This window comes from Taudactylus pleione, unplaced genomic scaffold (assembly GCF_031769625.1).
Source record: "Taudactylus pleione unplaced genomic scaffold, aTauple2 ptg000984l, whole genome shotgun sequence".
NCBI classification, from domain to species: domain Eukaryota; kingdom Metazoa; phylum Chordata; class Amphibia; order Anura; family Myobatrachidae; genus Taudactylus; species Taudactylus pleione.
In genome coordinates this window covers 501,816-515,696 of record NW_028285385.1, presented here as the reverse complement: position 1 = coordinate 515,696, position 13,881 = coordinate 501,816, and the positions used below count along the sequence as shown (strand labels likewise).

Genomic DNA, 13,881 nt, shown 5'->3' with positions numbered 1-13,881 from the left:
AATAAAAAAAACATAAAAAAATCTAATTGAATGTTATCTAGCTGATGTGTTAATGATGGTACTAGTTGTGCTGGACTTTAGAATCGCAGAAAGGCAGTCACTGCACAGAGAAATTCCAATTGTATCAGATGACAGCGTTTAACACACTTTGGTAGTTAGTAGCTAAATGTAACAATGTAACCGCTAGCCTGCAGTTACAATATCCTTTTACAGTAGGTATCCACAATGATAAGCAGTCTGGCGCTTGTATGCTGAGGCAGTTGATAATATATGGATGCTCAAAGTGTCACCCCGTCGGGCGCACAATGATAACGAGAAGAGTGAAAGTACTGACCGGTCTCAAAGTCTCAGACGGCTGAGGTAGAGGTAACGTGGTTCTCTCACCGACTGTAGTGTGGAGAGTGCTGACCGGTCTCAAAGTCTCAGACGGCTGAGGTAGAGGTAACGTGGTTCTCTCACTGGCTGTAGTGCGGAGAGTGCTGACTGGGTCAGAAAACAATCTCGGTGTCTTGCGGCTGCAGGGATCAGGTGCTGTGGCTCTGTCCGGCTGCACGATCGTGATTGCCTGCCGGAGACCAGGGCCAAGGGGAAGCCAAGAGGAGTTTCCGGATAAGGGGGATGTGCGTGGCCGCGACTTGTGTAATCTCCTCGCACCAGAATCAGAGGCTGCGGACACTGATGACACTTGCAGGAGTGGGTTACAAGGCAGGACACAAATGACCGGTACGGGCAGCAACGCGTTTCGTCTCGTTCCTGGGACTTTTTCAAGCTGGAGCTTGAAAAGCATTACAGCCGGTGAGAGAACCACGTTACCTCTTATCTCAGCCGTCTGAGACTTTGAGACCGGTCAGTACTTTCACTCTTCTCGTTATCATTTTGCGCCCGACGGGGTGACACTTTGAGCATCTATATATTATCAACTGCCTCAGCATACAAGCGCCAGACTGCTTATCATTGTGGATACCTACTGTAAAAGGATATTGTAACTGCAGGCTAGCGGTTACATTGTTACAACATTTAGCTACTAACTAGCAAAGTGTGTTAAACGCTGTCATCTGACACATTTGGAATTTCTCTGTGCAGTGACTGCCTTTCTGCGATTCTAAAATCCAGCACAACTAGTACCATCATTAACACATCAGCTAGATGACATTCAATTTGATTTTTTTATGTTTTTTTAATATTTTTCATACTTTGAATTTAATTGTATTGTTGATCATGTGTTTTTATTGTTGAATATATGTCTAATGATTTATATGCTGCCCTAAAATGTATTTATCTGGTTTTTATAATTAAATTTTATTCTACATCATAATCCTACCAGCCCGGTATCCCCACATCACCTGATAATCACATATATACAATGTACTCAGTCACTATGTGTCTCCTACAGATGGACCCAGTAACAGAAATACCCCAGAAAAATGTCCCCATCCTCTTTATTCACAGGATTGTATAGAGAATCACAGGAGCATCAGGTAGATGAGATTTAGGGTCCCACAGTGACTGTCACTATATGATCTGTACAGAAGCTGTGTTTGTCTTATACACTGATATTATACTCAAGTAATGACATCAGACATTATGCATTTTTGTATGCTCTGATTTAATTAGGGTGAAGATCTGACTAATAAGATAAATTATATAGAGGGCGAAGAAGAGACGTATGTGACTGATATGAAGGCAGAAGATATAGAGGGAGAAGAAGAGACGTATGTGACTGATATGAAGGCAGAAGATACAGAGAGAGAAGAAGAGACGTATGTGACTGGTAATAAGGCAGGAGATATAGAGAGAGAAGAAGAGACGTATGTGACTGATATGAAGGCAGAAGATATAGAGGGAGAAGAAGAGACGTATGTGACTGATATGAAGGCAGAAGATACAGAGGGAGAAGAAGAGACGTATGTGAGGAGTGATCAGCAATATAAGGAGGAGGAAATCCTTACAGATATCAGCACAGGTAAGTCTCTCTCTCTCTCTGCATCATTTAACCAGTATATTATATTTGTGGAGTTTGCATGTTCTCCCAGTTTTGTGTGGATCTCCTTCCCCAATTGACTTCTGACACAATGCACCTGTGTGTTCAGGTATTTAGATAGGAGTTTACTATGTGTATGGAACTTGGGAATGACTACATATCTTGCATACAAGTCACTATGATTTGCTAATTATAAATAAATAATAATTCAGTCAGTACAATCATCTTCTTCTACATCCTGCTCAGCCCCTATTATATTTTATAATCCTGCTTTCTCTCTTACATCATGTTACTGTGTTTTACCAGTCCAGATATCTGACCAGTCTCCTCCCCACACTCTCTGGTGTATCTCATACATCAGGAGCCATCAGCCCCTATTATACTCCTGCTCTCCCCCTCACATCATGTCACTGTGTGTTACCAGCCCAGAGATCTGACCAGTCTCCTCCCCACACTTTCTGGTGTATCTCATACATCAGGAGCCATCAGCCCTATTATACTCCTGCTCTCCCCCTCACATCATGTCACCTGTGTGTTACCAGTCCAGATATCTGACCAGTCTCCTCCCCACACTCTCTGGTGTATCTCATACATCAGGAGCCATCAGCCCCTATTATACTCCTGCTCTCCCCCTAACATCATGTCACTGTGTGTTACCAGTCCAGAGATCTGACCAGTCTCCTCCCCACACTCTCTGGTGTATCTCATACATCAGGAGCCATCAGCCCCTATTATACTCCTGCTCTCCCCCTCACATCATGTCACTGTGTGTTACCAGCCCAGAGATCTGACCAGTCTCCTCCCCACACTCTAAAACTATATACTCATACATCACAACAAATTCCATGTATGTACACACTTATTATTGCACAGTGCTTCCTCCAATGCTTCTCTACAATGAATGATTCAGCATATAATAGTAGTGTGACTCTGACAGTGGGACTGTGGCACCTGAGTGTGACCAGAGGGACATATAGTGGCTGTTCCGCTGTTGCCGTTTGCTACTTTTGTGCCCACCTGGAGACCTGTGAGTACTGTAACCACTGGCCAGGACATGCTGCTAGTGTACACAGCTACTGTGCTTCCACATCTCCAGTGTGTGTGAGAGAAGTGACTGGTTGCCCAGTGGCTTATGTGGTTTCCTGTCCCATGATAGTAGCTGGGCAATGTGTAAGGTTGGGGAATGTTACTCACCACATGTCACCGTGGCTGGGTCTATGCCGTCTGCTTGGTAATCCCGTTGTGTTGTACTTTTTCATCCATCTGGGGGACACCTTACATCTGGGTTATGTGTAGTGGCGGATGGAGTCGGACACTAACTAATTGAAAACTGGCTCCCACCCCTTATATAACTCCTCCCTTACAGTCCTGATTTTATGGATAGCCATACTTGAGCACAGGTGACTTAATTAGTATCTCAGTTATTTTGATGGAACCATCTGTGCTAAAGAATGGCTATCACTAAAACCAGGACTGTTAGTGTGCCTTGAGGACCAAGGTTGGGAATGACTGGATTAGAAGCTTTTGTGTGAACCTGTATTCCACTCTAAAGACCCTCAAGAGAGTCGCTAAACTAGCATGTCCCTGGGTCTCTCTCCAATCCAGACACACAGCTGAGGGGGTCGCAGGCACAGAGGTAAGATTTATACATAAGTGACGACATCTTGTGGCCATATTACTTCTTCTGAGCAGATTGGCCAGGGCTTGGAAGTACTCGTGGTCCGATGGAGCAGGCTGGTCTCACACCTCCAGGGGCGGTGTGGAGACGAGCACTGGGGGATGGAGGCTGCTGTAAGCAGACAGCTGAGGGCCGGAGGAGACTGGCACTGGGGGATGGAGGCTGCTGTAAGCAGGCAGCTGAGGACTGTGGAGAAGGGCACTGGGGGATGGAGGCTGCTGTAAACAGGCAGCTGAGGACTGTGGAGACGGGCACTGGGGGATAGAGGCTGCTGTACGCAGGAAGCTGAGGACCGTGGAGAAGGGCACTCGGGGATGGAGGCTGCTGTAAGCAGGCAGCTGAGGGCCGGGGGAGATGGACACTGGGGGATGGAGGCTGCTGTAAGCAGGCAGCTGAGGACCGTGTAGACGGGCACTGGGGGATGGAGGCTGCTGTAAGCAGGCAGCTGAGGACCGTGGAGACGGGCATGGGGGGATGGAGGCTGCTGTAAGCAGGCAGCTGAGGACCAGGGAGACAGGCATGGGGGGATGGAGGCTTGACAAGCGAACAGCAGTAAACCAGGATTTGTACTATGTGTAGTTAACCTGGTGACATTGGCTTATTGTTATAAGCATAGATACTGCACTGTTATCATTGATAGTAAGGCAAAAACTTTCAGGGATATCTATATAAATATATATGTGACATTGTTTATTTCTCCAGGGTCCATAGGGCTCCACAGGGGAGATAATGGGGGTGTAGGTGGGACTTGGAAGACCAGACACCATCAGCAAAGCTTTTCAATCCCAGGCTGCTCCGGTCCTTCCCCCTATACCCCTCCCACAGCCTGAGGGCACTCAGTTTCATTGGTGTCTGGCAGAAGCTGTGGTTTCAGGGGGCGGAAAACCCCTTACTGGGGGGGGTCCCCACTTCCCCTGAGATCCCCGGCTTGGCCTCAGAGGCTTGGGCTGATAATGCTTTGGCCACGGAGCCCCGGTAATAGGGTCTCCAGGCTGTGGCTTTACAGCCCGGCCGTTTTGGGTCCGGTGCTGCTTTTGATTATAGGGGAACCCCTATGCAATTTTTTCCCCCTATAATTAAAACCAGTACTGGCCCTGCAGCCTGGTGTTGGTTTCTAAATTATGGTGGAACCCTACTCATTTTATTCCCTGTAATTTTAGGAACCAGGACTGGCTGGCAAGTCCAGGGCTGGTTCAGCTTTAGGGGTGCGGGACCCTATGTAATTTTTTTTCTAACATTTAACCTGTTTTTTTAACAGCCTAGAAGACAAGCAGCCTTCACATATCTCACTGATATGTGCCTGCTACTTTTCCTCGAGAGAGACACTGCAATCGCGGATGAGTAATCTCATGCAAAACGTGCTACTCGGGGGAGATATCTCGTTCTGCTTCACCATCAGCCATCTCACTCTCAGCTAAACTCACTTGGTAAATTTGAGAGTTTCAGGGGTTTCAAACCACCCGAATTTCGGCAAAGCTAATCGAGTTAAAAAAAAAACTTGACCAGACTCGATTCATTAGTAAATTTACCCCCTATCCTGCTTCTGCCTTGGGCTTGTTCACAAAACTGATTTGCCTCAGGCTGTGTGCGGGGTATATATTCCCTATGGACCTCACTCAGAGTCGGTCGCAAGCGCCGATGCGCTCGCAACCGACTCGATGGTAAGTCCTGCGCACGCGCAAGCCCCGGAGCTCGCTACCAAAGGGGCGGCTGTCGATGTTGATTGACAGCCGACCCCGTTTGGTAAGCGGGCCGGGGGGGGGTGGCAACACAAACGGAGGCGTTCCCATGCGAACGCCTGCCGTTTGTGGGCGGCCACACTGACATCATCAATGATGTCAGTGGGGAGCTTCCTGCTCAAACAGAGCAGGAAGCTCCCTGGGGCTTACGAGTGCCCAGACCCAACCTTAGGGTCTGATCGTAAGCCCCAATGGTCACGATGGTGATGACCATCGCGACCATCACCCTAGTCGCAAACTAAGCTGTGGGTGGTAACCCACAGCTTAGCTTGCGACAAGAGGCCGCACTTTGAAAAATGAAGCGCCCGCCCTCATTCAGAGACAGCGATCGCTTCTTGCGACCGCCTCTGAATGAGGGCCTAAGAGAGTTAAGGGTAAGTTTTACCATAACTCTCCTTTTACCTTTGGTTTATTGACATAAGGTGGATCTTAGGCCCTGATTCAGACCCGCTCGCTGATGGGCGTGTTTTTTTTTTCTCTGCAGTCCGCTCGCTAAGCTGTGGGTGCCCACCCACAGCTTATGCGCGCGGGCTGTAGATGGTTGCGATTATCGTGACCATCGGGCTTGCGACGAGACCCTTGTGGTAGGGTCTCATCTACCGCAAGCCCGAGTGGACTTCCTGCTCTAATAGAGCAGGAAGTCCACTACTGACATCACATGTGATGTCAGTAGGGCCGCCCACAAACGGCCTTAAGGAACGCCTCCATTTGTCCAGCCACCCCCCCTACCCACCTACAAAACGTCTGCAGGAACTACAGCTGCTAAAAAGTGGTCACATTCCCATACAGTTTTTACAGGAGAAGAGGCCTTGGCTTCTTCTCAGGAAGAGGGAGAATTGGATTATGACTGGGAAGACACCTCGAATTACAGGAGGCGGCTATGCCAGAGACTAGCGCAGTTACAGGAGGCGGCTATGCCAGAGACTAGCACACTTACAGGAGGTGGCTGTGCCAGAGCCTAGCGCAGTTACAGGAGGCGGCTGTGCCAGAGACTAGCGCAGTTACATGAGGCGGCTATGCCAGACTAGCACACTTACAGGAGGCGGCTGTGCCAGAGACTGGCGCAGTTACAGGAGGCGGCTGTGCCAGAGACTGGCGCAGTTACAGGAGGCGGCTGTGCCAGAGACTGGCGCAGTTACAGGAGGCGGCTGTGCCTGAGACTGGCGCAGTTACAGGAGGCGGCTGTGCCAGAGACTGGCGCAGTTACAGGAGGCGGCTGTGCCAGAGACTGGCGCAGTTACAGGAGGCGGCTGTGCCAGAGACTGGCGCAGTTACAGGAGGCGGCTGTGCCAGAGACTGGCGCAGTTACAGGAGGCGGCTGTGCCAGAGACTGGCGCAGTTACAGGAGGCGGCTGTGCCAGAGACTGGCGCAGTTACAGGAGGCGGCTGTGCCAGAGACTGGCGCAGTTACAGGAGGCGGCTGTGCCAGAGACTGGCGCAGTTACAGGAGGCGGCTGTGCCAGAGACTGGCGCAGTTACAGGAGGCGGCTGTGCCAGAGACTAGAGCTGTTAGATCTCAGTCTCTGGATCCTCAAGTAGTTCTGGTGGATGCCATGACAGCACCTTGGGGGTTTCAGCTGGCATACATCTTTCCTCCGCTAGGAATGTTGCCATTCTCATGGCTCCAGACTGGCCGTCATTGGTATGCAGCTCTTCAGGGCATGTTGGCAGATGTACCATATCGTCTACCTCTGCGTTCAGACCTGTTGCTTCAGAGTTCATGCCGTCACCCCAATTTGCCTCGCTTTGATGGCATTGTTCTTAAATCCAGGATTCTAAGGGCCATGAGGTATTCAGAGTCTGTAGTGAAAATCATGATACAGGCTCGCAAGACAGTTACTTCCCAAATCTATCATGGAAGATATACATTTCTTGGTGTGAACAACACAAGTTCAAACCAGAAAAGTTCCAAGTTTCTCGCCTTTTGTCTTTTTTGCAGGACGGGCTGGTTAAGTGTCTGAAATTGTCCCCTCTTAAAGCACAGATTTCGGCTTTATCAATTCTGTTCCAGAGGTATTTGGCTACCATTCCAGAAGTTCAGACCTTCTTGCAGGGGGTTCTACGCATTCAGCCTCCTTATGTTCCTCCAGTTCCTCCTTGGGACTTGAATTTAGTTTAGGAGGCTCTCCAAAAGGCACCATTTAGAGCCTTTGGAATCTGTAGAATTGCAGTAACACTCTCTGAAGGTTGTTTTTCCTTTTGGCCATTGCATCGGCCAGAAGGGTTTCTGAATTAGCGGCGCTTTCCTTTAAGAAAGGTAGTGTTATGCACTAGGCTTCTTTTCTACCAAAGGTAGTGTTGGCTTTCCACATGAACCAAAATATTATCCTTCCAGCTTTTTGCCAGGATTCAGTGAGTCAGGAGGTTTCTTCCTTAGCACTGTTGGATGTAGTACGTGGGTTACGCATCTACTTTGACCATGCTGCGTTTTTGAGGCGCACAGCTTCCTTGTTGGTTGTTGATTGATGCACCAAAAAGAGGCTGGCCTGCTTCAAAATGGTCCATCGCTAGATGGGTTACTTCTGCTATTAGACAGGCATATTTTTTCTCGAATGTGATGGTTCCGGCCTCAATTCGGGCTCATTTGACTCATGCTGTTGGAGCTTCTTGGGCTGTATGGCATGGTGCCTCGGTTGAGCAACTCTGTAAATCATCTACCTGGTCATCCGTACACACTTTCACAAGATTACAAAATGTTACCGCTTCCATACATTCAGCGCAAGAGATGCTAGTGTTGGGCAGAAAATTCTTAGTGCGGTCAGTTCTATGCTTCCCCTGCCCTTAATTGGCTTGCTTTGGTATATGGTATATCACCCATATGTAAGGCATCCCCCAGATAGATGATAAAGGAAATACGATTTTCACTTACTGTAAAATCTCTTCCTTGGAGTCCATCTGGGGGATGCCGGGATCCCTCCCTTGTTTTTCATACTGGATACCTGTTGGTTTCTGGTTTTCTCAGTTCTTCCGTGGCTCTCCTCCGGCTTTGTTAAACATTAGCTTGAGCTTACGGTGGTTAGGGAGGATTAATATAAGTGGTGGGAGCCGGTTTTCAATGAGTTAGTGTCCGACTCCATCCATCACTACACATAACCCAGATGTAAGGCATCCCCCAGATGTACACCACCCATCACTACACATAACCCAGATGTAAGGCATCCCCCAGATGTACACCACCCATCACTACACATAACCCAGATGTAAGGCATCCCCCAGATGTACACCACCCATCACTACACATAACCCAGATGTAAGGCGTCCCCCAGATGTACACCACCCATCACTACACATAACCCAGATGTAAGGCGTCCCCCAGATGTACACCACCCATCACTACACATAACCCAGATGTAAGGCGTCCCCCAGATGTACACCACCCATCACTACACATAACCCAGATGTAAGGCGTCCCCCAGATGTACACCACCCATCACTACACATAACCCAGATGTAAGGCGTCCCCCAGATGTACACCACCCATCACTACACATAACCCAGATGTAAGGCATCCCCCAGACATACACCACCCATCAGTACACATAACCCAGATGTAAGGCATCCCCCAGATGTACACCACCCATCACTACACATAACCCAGATGTAAGGCATCCCCCAGATATACACCACCCATCACTACACATAACCCAGATGTAAGGCGTCCCCCAGATGTACACCACCCATCACTACACATAACCCAGATGTAAGGCGTCCCCCAGATGTACACCACCCATCACTACACATAACCCAGATGTAAGGCGTCCCCCAGATGTACACCACCCATCACTACACATAAACCAGATGTAAGGCGTCCCCCAGATGTACACCACCCATCACTACACATAACCCAGATGTAAGGCGTCCCCCAGATGTACACCACCCATCACTACACATAACCCAGATGTAAGGCGTCCCCCAGATGTACACCACCCATCACTACACATAACCCAGATGTAAGGCATCCCCCAGACGTACACCACCCATCACTACACATAACCCAGATGTAAGGCATCCCCCAGATGTACACCACCCATCACTACACATAACCCAGATGTAAGGCATCCCCCAGATGTACACCACCCATCACTACACATAACCCAGATGTAAGGCATCCCCCAGATGTACACCACCCATCACTACACATAACCCAGATGTAAGGCGTCCCCCAGATGTACACCACCCATCACTACACATAACCCAGATGTAAGGCGTCCCCCAGATATACACCACCCATCACTACACATAACCCAGATGTAAGGCGTCCCCCAGATGTACACCACCCATCACTACACATAACCCAGATGTAAGGCGTCCCCCAGATGTACACCACCCATCACTACACATAAACCAGATGTAAGGCGTCCCCCAGATGTACACCACCCATCACTACACATAACCCAGATGTAAGGCGTCCCCCAGATGTACACCACCCATCACTACACATAACCCAGATGTAAGGCGTCCCCCAGATATACACCACCCATCACTACACATAACCCAGATGTAAGGCATCCCCCAGATGTACACCACCCATCACTACACATAACCCAGATGTAAGGCATCCCCCAGATGTACACCACCCATCACTACACATAACCCAGATGTAAGGCGTCCCCCAGATGTACACCACCCATCACTACACATAACCCAGATGTAAGGCGTCCCCCAGATGTACACCACCCATCACTACACATAACCCAGATGTAAGGCATCCCCCAGATGTACACCACCCATCACTACACATAACCCAGATGTAAGGCGTCCCCCAGATGTACACCACCCATCACTACACATAACCCAGATGTAAGGCGTCCCCCAGATGTACACCACCCATCACTACACATAAACCAGATGTAAGGCGTCCCCCAGATGTACACCACCCATCACTACACATAACCCAGATGTAAGGCGTCCCCCAGATGTACACCACCCATCACTACACATAACCCAGATGTAAGGCGTCCCCCAGATGTACACCACCCATCACTACACATAACCCAGATGTAAGGCGTCCCCCAGACGTACACCACCCATCACTACACATAACCCAGATGTAAGGCATCCCCCAGATGTACACCACCCATCACTACACATAACCCAGATGTAAGGCATCCCCCAGATGTACACCACCCATCACTACACATAACCCAGATGTAAGGCATCCCCCAGATGTACACCACCCATCACTACACATAACCCAGATGTAAGGCATCCCCCAGATGTACACCACCCATCACTACACATAACCCAGATGTAAGGCATCCCCCAGATGTACACCACCCATCACTACACATAACCCAGATGTAAGGCGTCCCCCAGATGTACACCACCCATCACTACACATAACCCAGATGTAAGGCGTCCCCCAGATGTACACCACCCATCACTACACATAACCCAGATGTAAGTTATCCCCCAGATGTACACCACCCATCACTACACATAACCCAGATGTAAGGCGTCCCCCAGATGTACACCACCCATCACTACACATAACCCAGATGTAAGGCGTCTACCAGATGGACTCCAAGGAAGAGATTTTACGCTAAGATCGTATTTTTATCACAACACTTTATCTGTGCAGCAAGAGCCATATATGCTGTGTGTACAGTTATTATTGTAATAAGTAGCTGTACAGCAGTTTGTAAATTCAAATTAGACATCGTGGACTCACTAATAGTATTATTATTTACCATTATATTTATGGAGTCCTCATTGCCTTATGCAGTATATAAACAGAACACATTGCAAACCCAATGAGAATAGAACAAAAGACACAGTACAAAACATTATAGCACATTGGACACCAGCTCTAACAACACTGCAGCTTATACAGTCACAGTAACTACAGAAGCAGCACGGGCTGTCCCCAATGGTTCGGTGCCACTGTTAGTATTGGGGACAAAGTGATAGTGTAGGTCTGGGAAGTGAAAGCACAAAAGGTAAGAGGACCCTGTTCATTAGAGCTTACAATCTACAGGTGGAGGGGCTGACAGACGAGTCACACAGGAGAGAGACTGACCGAGGAGCATAGAGAGGTGGGTTAGGATGAGAGCAGGGAAGCTTTAGTAAGGAAGTGGGTTTTGAAAGTCTGTGGGATGCTTTGGAGAGTCTGAGAGGGTGAGAGTTCCAGCGATGGGGAGCAACACAGGCAAAGTCTTAGAGGCAGGAGTGGGAGAATATAGTGAGTTGAGAGGAGAGGCGCCAGGCATTGGCAGAGCAAAGTAGGTGATGGGAGTTTGGAGGGAGATGCAGTTGGAGATGTAGGGGGTGATGATTGGGTAAGGGCTTTATAGGTGAGTGTGAGGAGTTTGAATTAGGTTCTGAAAGCGATGGAGAGCCAGTGTAGGACCTGTAGTAGAGGGGAGGCAGAAGCTGTAGTTTGAAGACGTGATGCCAGGCAGCAGCATTGAGGACAGATTACAGTGGAGAGAGATGGGTGTTGAGGAGGCCACATAGGTTACAGTAGCCCAGTCTGGAATTGAACAGTGAGTGGATGAGGGTATTAGTTACCTACAGGGTGAGAGAGGGTCTGATCTGAAGATATATTGAAGGTGGAAGCGGCAAGAGTGGGAGAGGGACTGAATGTGGGAATTGAAGCAGAGGGCGGCGTTAAGATCTCCAAGACCGTGGACTTATGGGTTAGAAGAGATGGTGAGGTTGTCAATGGACAGTAAATTTGAGGGAGGTCAGGGGACACAGATGGTGGGGAGACGATCAGCTCAGTCTTAGACATGTTAAGAAAGTGCTGAGACATCAAAATAATTTGCTCCTCAATGTAAACTATTTTTTCTAATCTCATATATTTGTTTCCAGTAGATGGACACACAAGCAGGAATACCTCGCAGGGAGATCTCATCGTGTCACCAGATTTTCAAATAGAAGATAAGAACATCAGACAAGATTCTCCAGGAGAAACCCCCATTGCCCTAAATATACATCCAGCACTTCACAGTGCGGATATGTCATCTGATCCCTCTAATCATGAGGAACATTCTCCTAATAATTCAGATCTTGCTACACACAGTACAGCTCATAAAGGTGATATATTATCTTGTTCTAAATCTGGTAAAAGTTCTATATGTCAGTCAGTTTCTGTTACACATCAGAGAAGTCACACAGGTGAGAGGCCATTTCTATGTTCTGAGTGTGGGAAATATTTTACACATAAATCACATCTTGTCAGACATACAGTAACACACACAGGTGAGAAACCGTTTACATGTTCTGTGTGTGGGAAATGTTTTACACGGAAATCATATCTTGTTATAGACGAGAGAAGTCACACAGGTGAGAAACTATTTCCATGCTCTGTGTGTGGGAGATGTTTTACACAGAAATCATATCTTGTTATACATAAGATGACACACATCGATGAAAAGCCATTTCCATGCTCTGAGTGTGGGAAATGTTTTAAGAATAAATCAGATGTTCTGAGACATCAAAGAACTCGACACAGGGGGAATACAATTTCAATGAGCTAATATTCATGGACCCTACTTGCTGCTCAGAGCACAATTCAGATGTGTAGGGGAAAAACACAATGAATAGAGTCTAAATAATAAGTAAAGAACATTATGTAGGTAGTATGTAGTGACAGAGTCAGTGCAATGCTGCTAGTCCATACATAGTGTTCATTCCATCACCCTGCACCCCTCACAGCCCGTGTAGTTCCTCTATCATACCTGGAGTGTCGCTCTCTGCTCTGGTTCTTCTAGCACACTCTGGTCTGTGTCTTAGCAGTTTGTTGCATCAGCTGATTGTGCTAGAGTCACCAGAGCAGAGTGTGACACCCCAGACAGGAAAGAGGAACTGCACGGTTGTGACCGGCGCAGGGTGCTAGAATGATCACTACATACGGTATCGTCACCCATAAACGAAGTACAACAGCGGGAAGTGGAGACGGCGCAGTGAGAGCATAGATCACAGCACAATCAGTCACCAGGAGCGTCTGCAGGTCACATATAAAGAGCTAATAACGCTGTAACTATATATGATGGTACAGAGATAATACTGTAACTGTATATGATGGTACAGAGCTAATAACACTAACTGTATATGATGGTACAGAGATAATAACACTGTAACTGTATATGATGGTACAGAGATAATAACACTGTAACTGTATATGATGGCACAGAGCTAATAACATTGACTGTATATGATGGCAGCGCAATAACAACCAGTCTGGGAAGACTCATCCTAGCTGGAGTTTCTACATCCTCACAGGGCCCCGATAGTTCCCACCAATTGGTGTTTATTGCAGTAACATCATATACAATATAGGGAGAAGGTGGAGCCGCTCAGCCTGAACCAGTTACTGAACCACAACAAATGTATTGGAGGCAGGAATATGCATATACATCTATGATACATCTATAATACCAGATTACAGTATAACACACAGACAGAGGGAGAAGGAATGTCCTATAATGCTGCACAAAAATAGAAGTAATCATACATAAAATGTAACTTTTATTATTAAG

General features: G+C 47.8%; 1 protein-coding gene across 1 annotated transcript; it reads left to right on the top strand.

Annotated features, from left to right (window-relative positions):
* The first annotated feature begins 1,821 nt into the window (after positions 1–1,821).
* LOC148454559 (uncharacterized) lies at positions 1,822–12,879 on the top strand. The gene is made up of 2 exons (XM_088460781.1): positions 1,822–1,963; positions 12,215–12,879. Exons 1-2 carry the CDS (start codon positions 1,822–1,824, stop codon positions 12,877–12,879), a joined length of 807 nt encoding a protein of 268 aa, XP_088316907.1.
* The last annotated feature ends 1,002 nt before the right edge of the window (positions 12,880–13,881 follow it).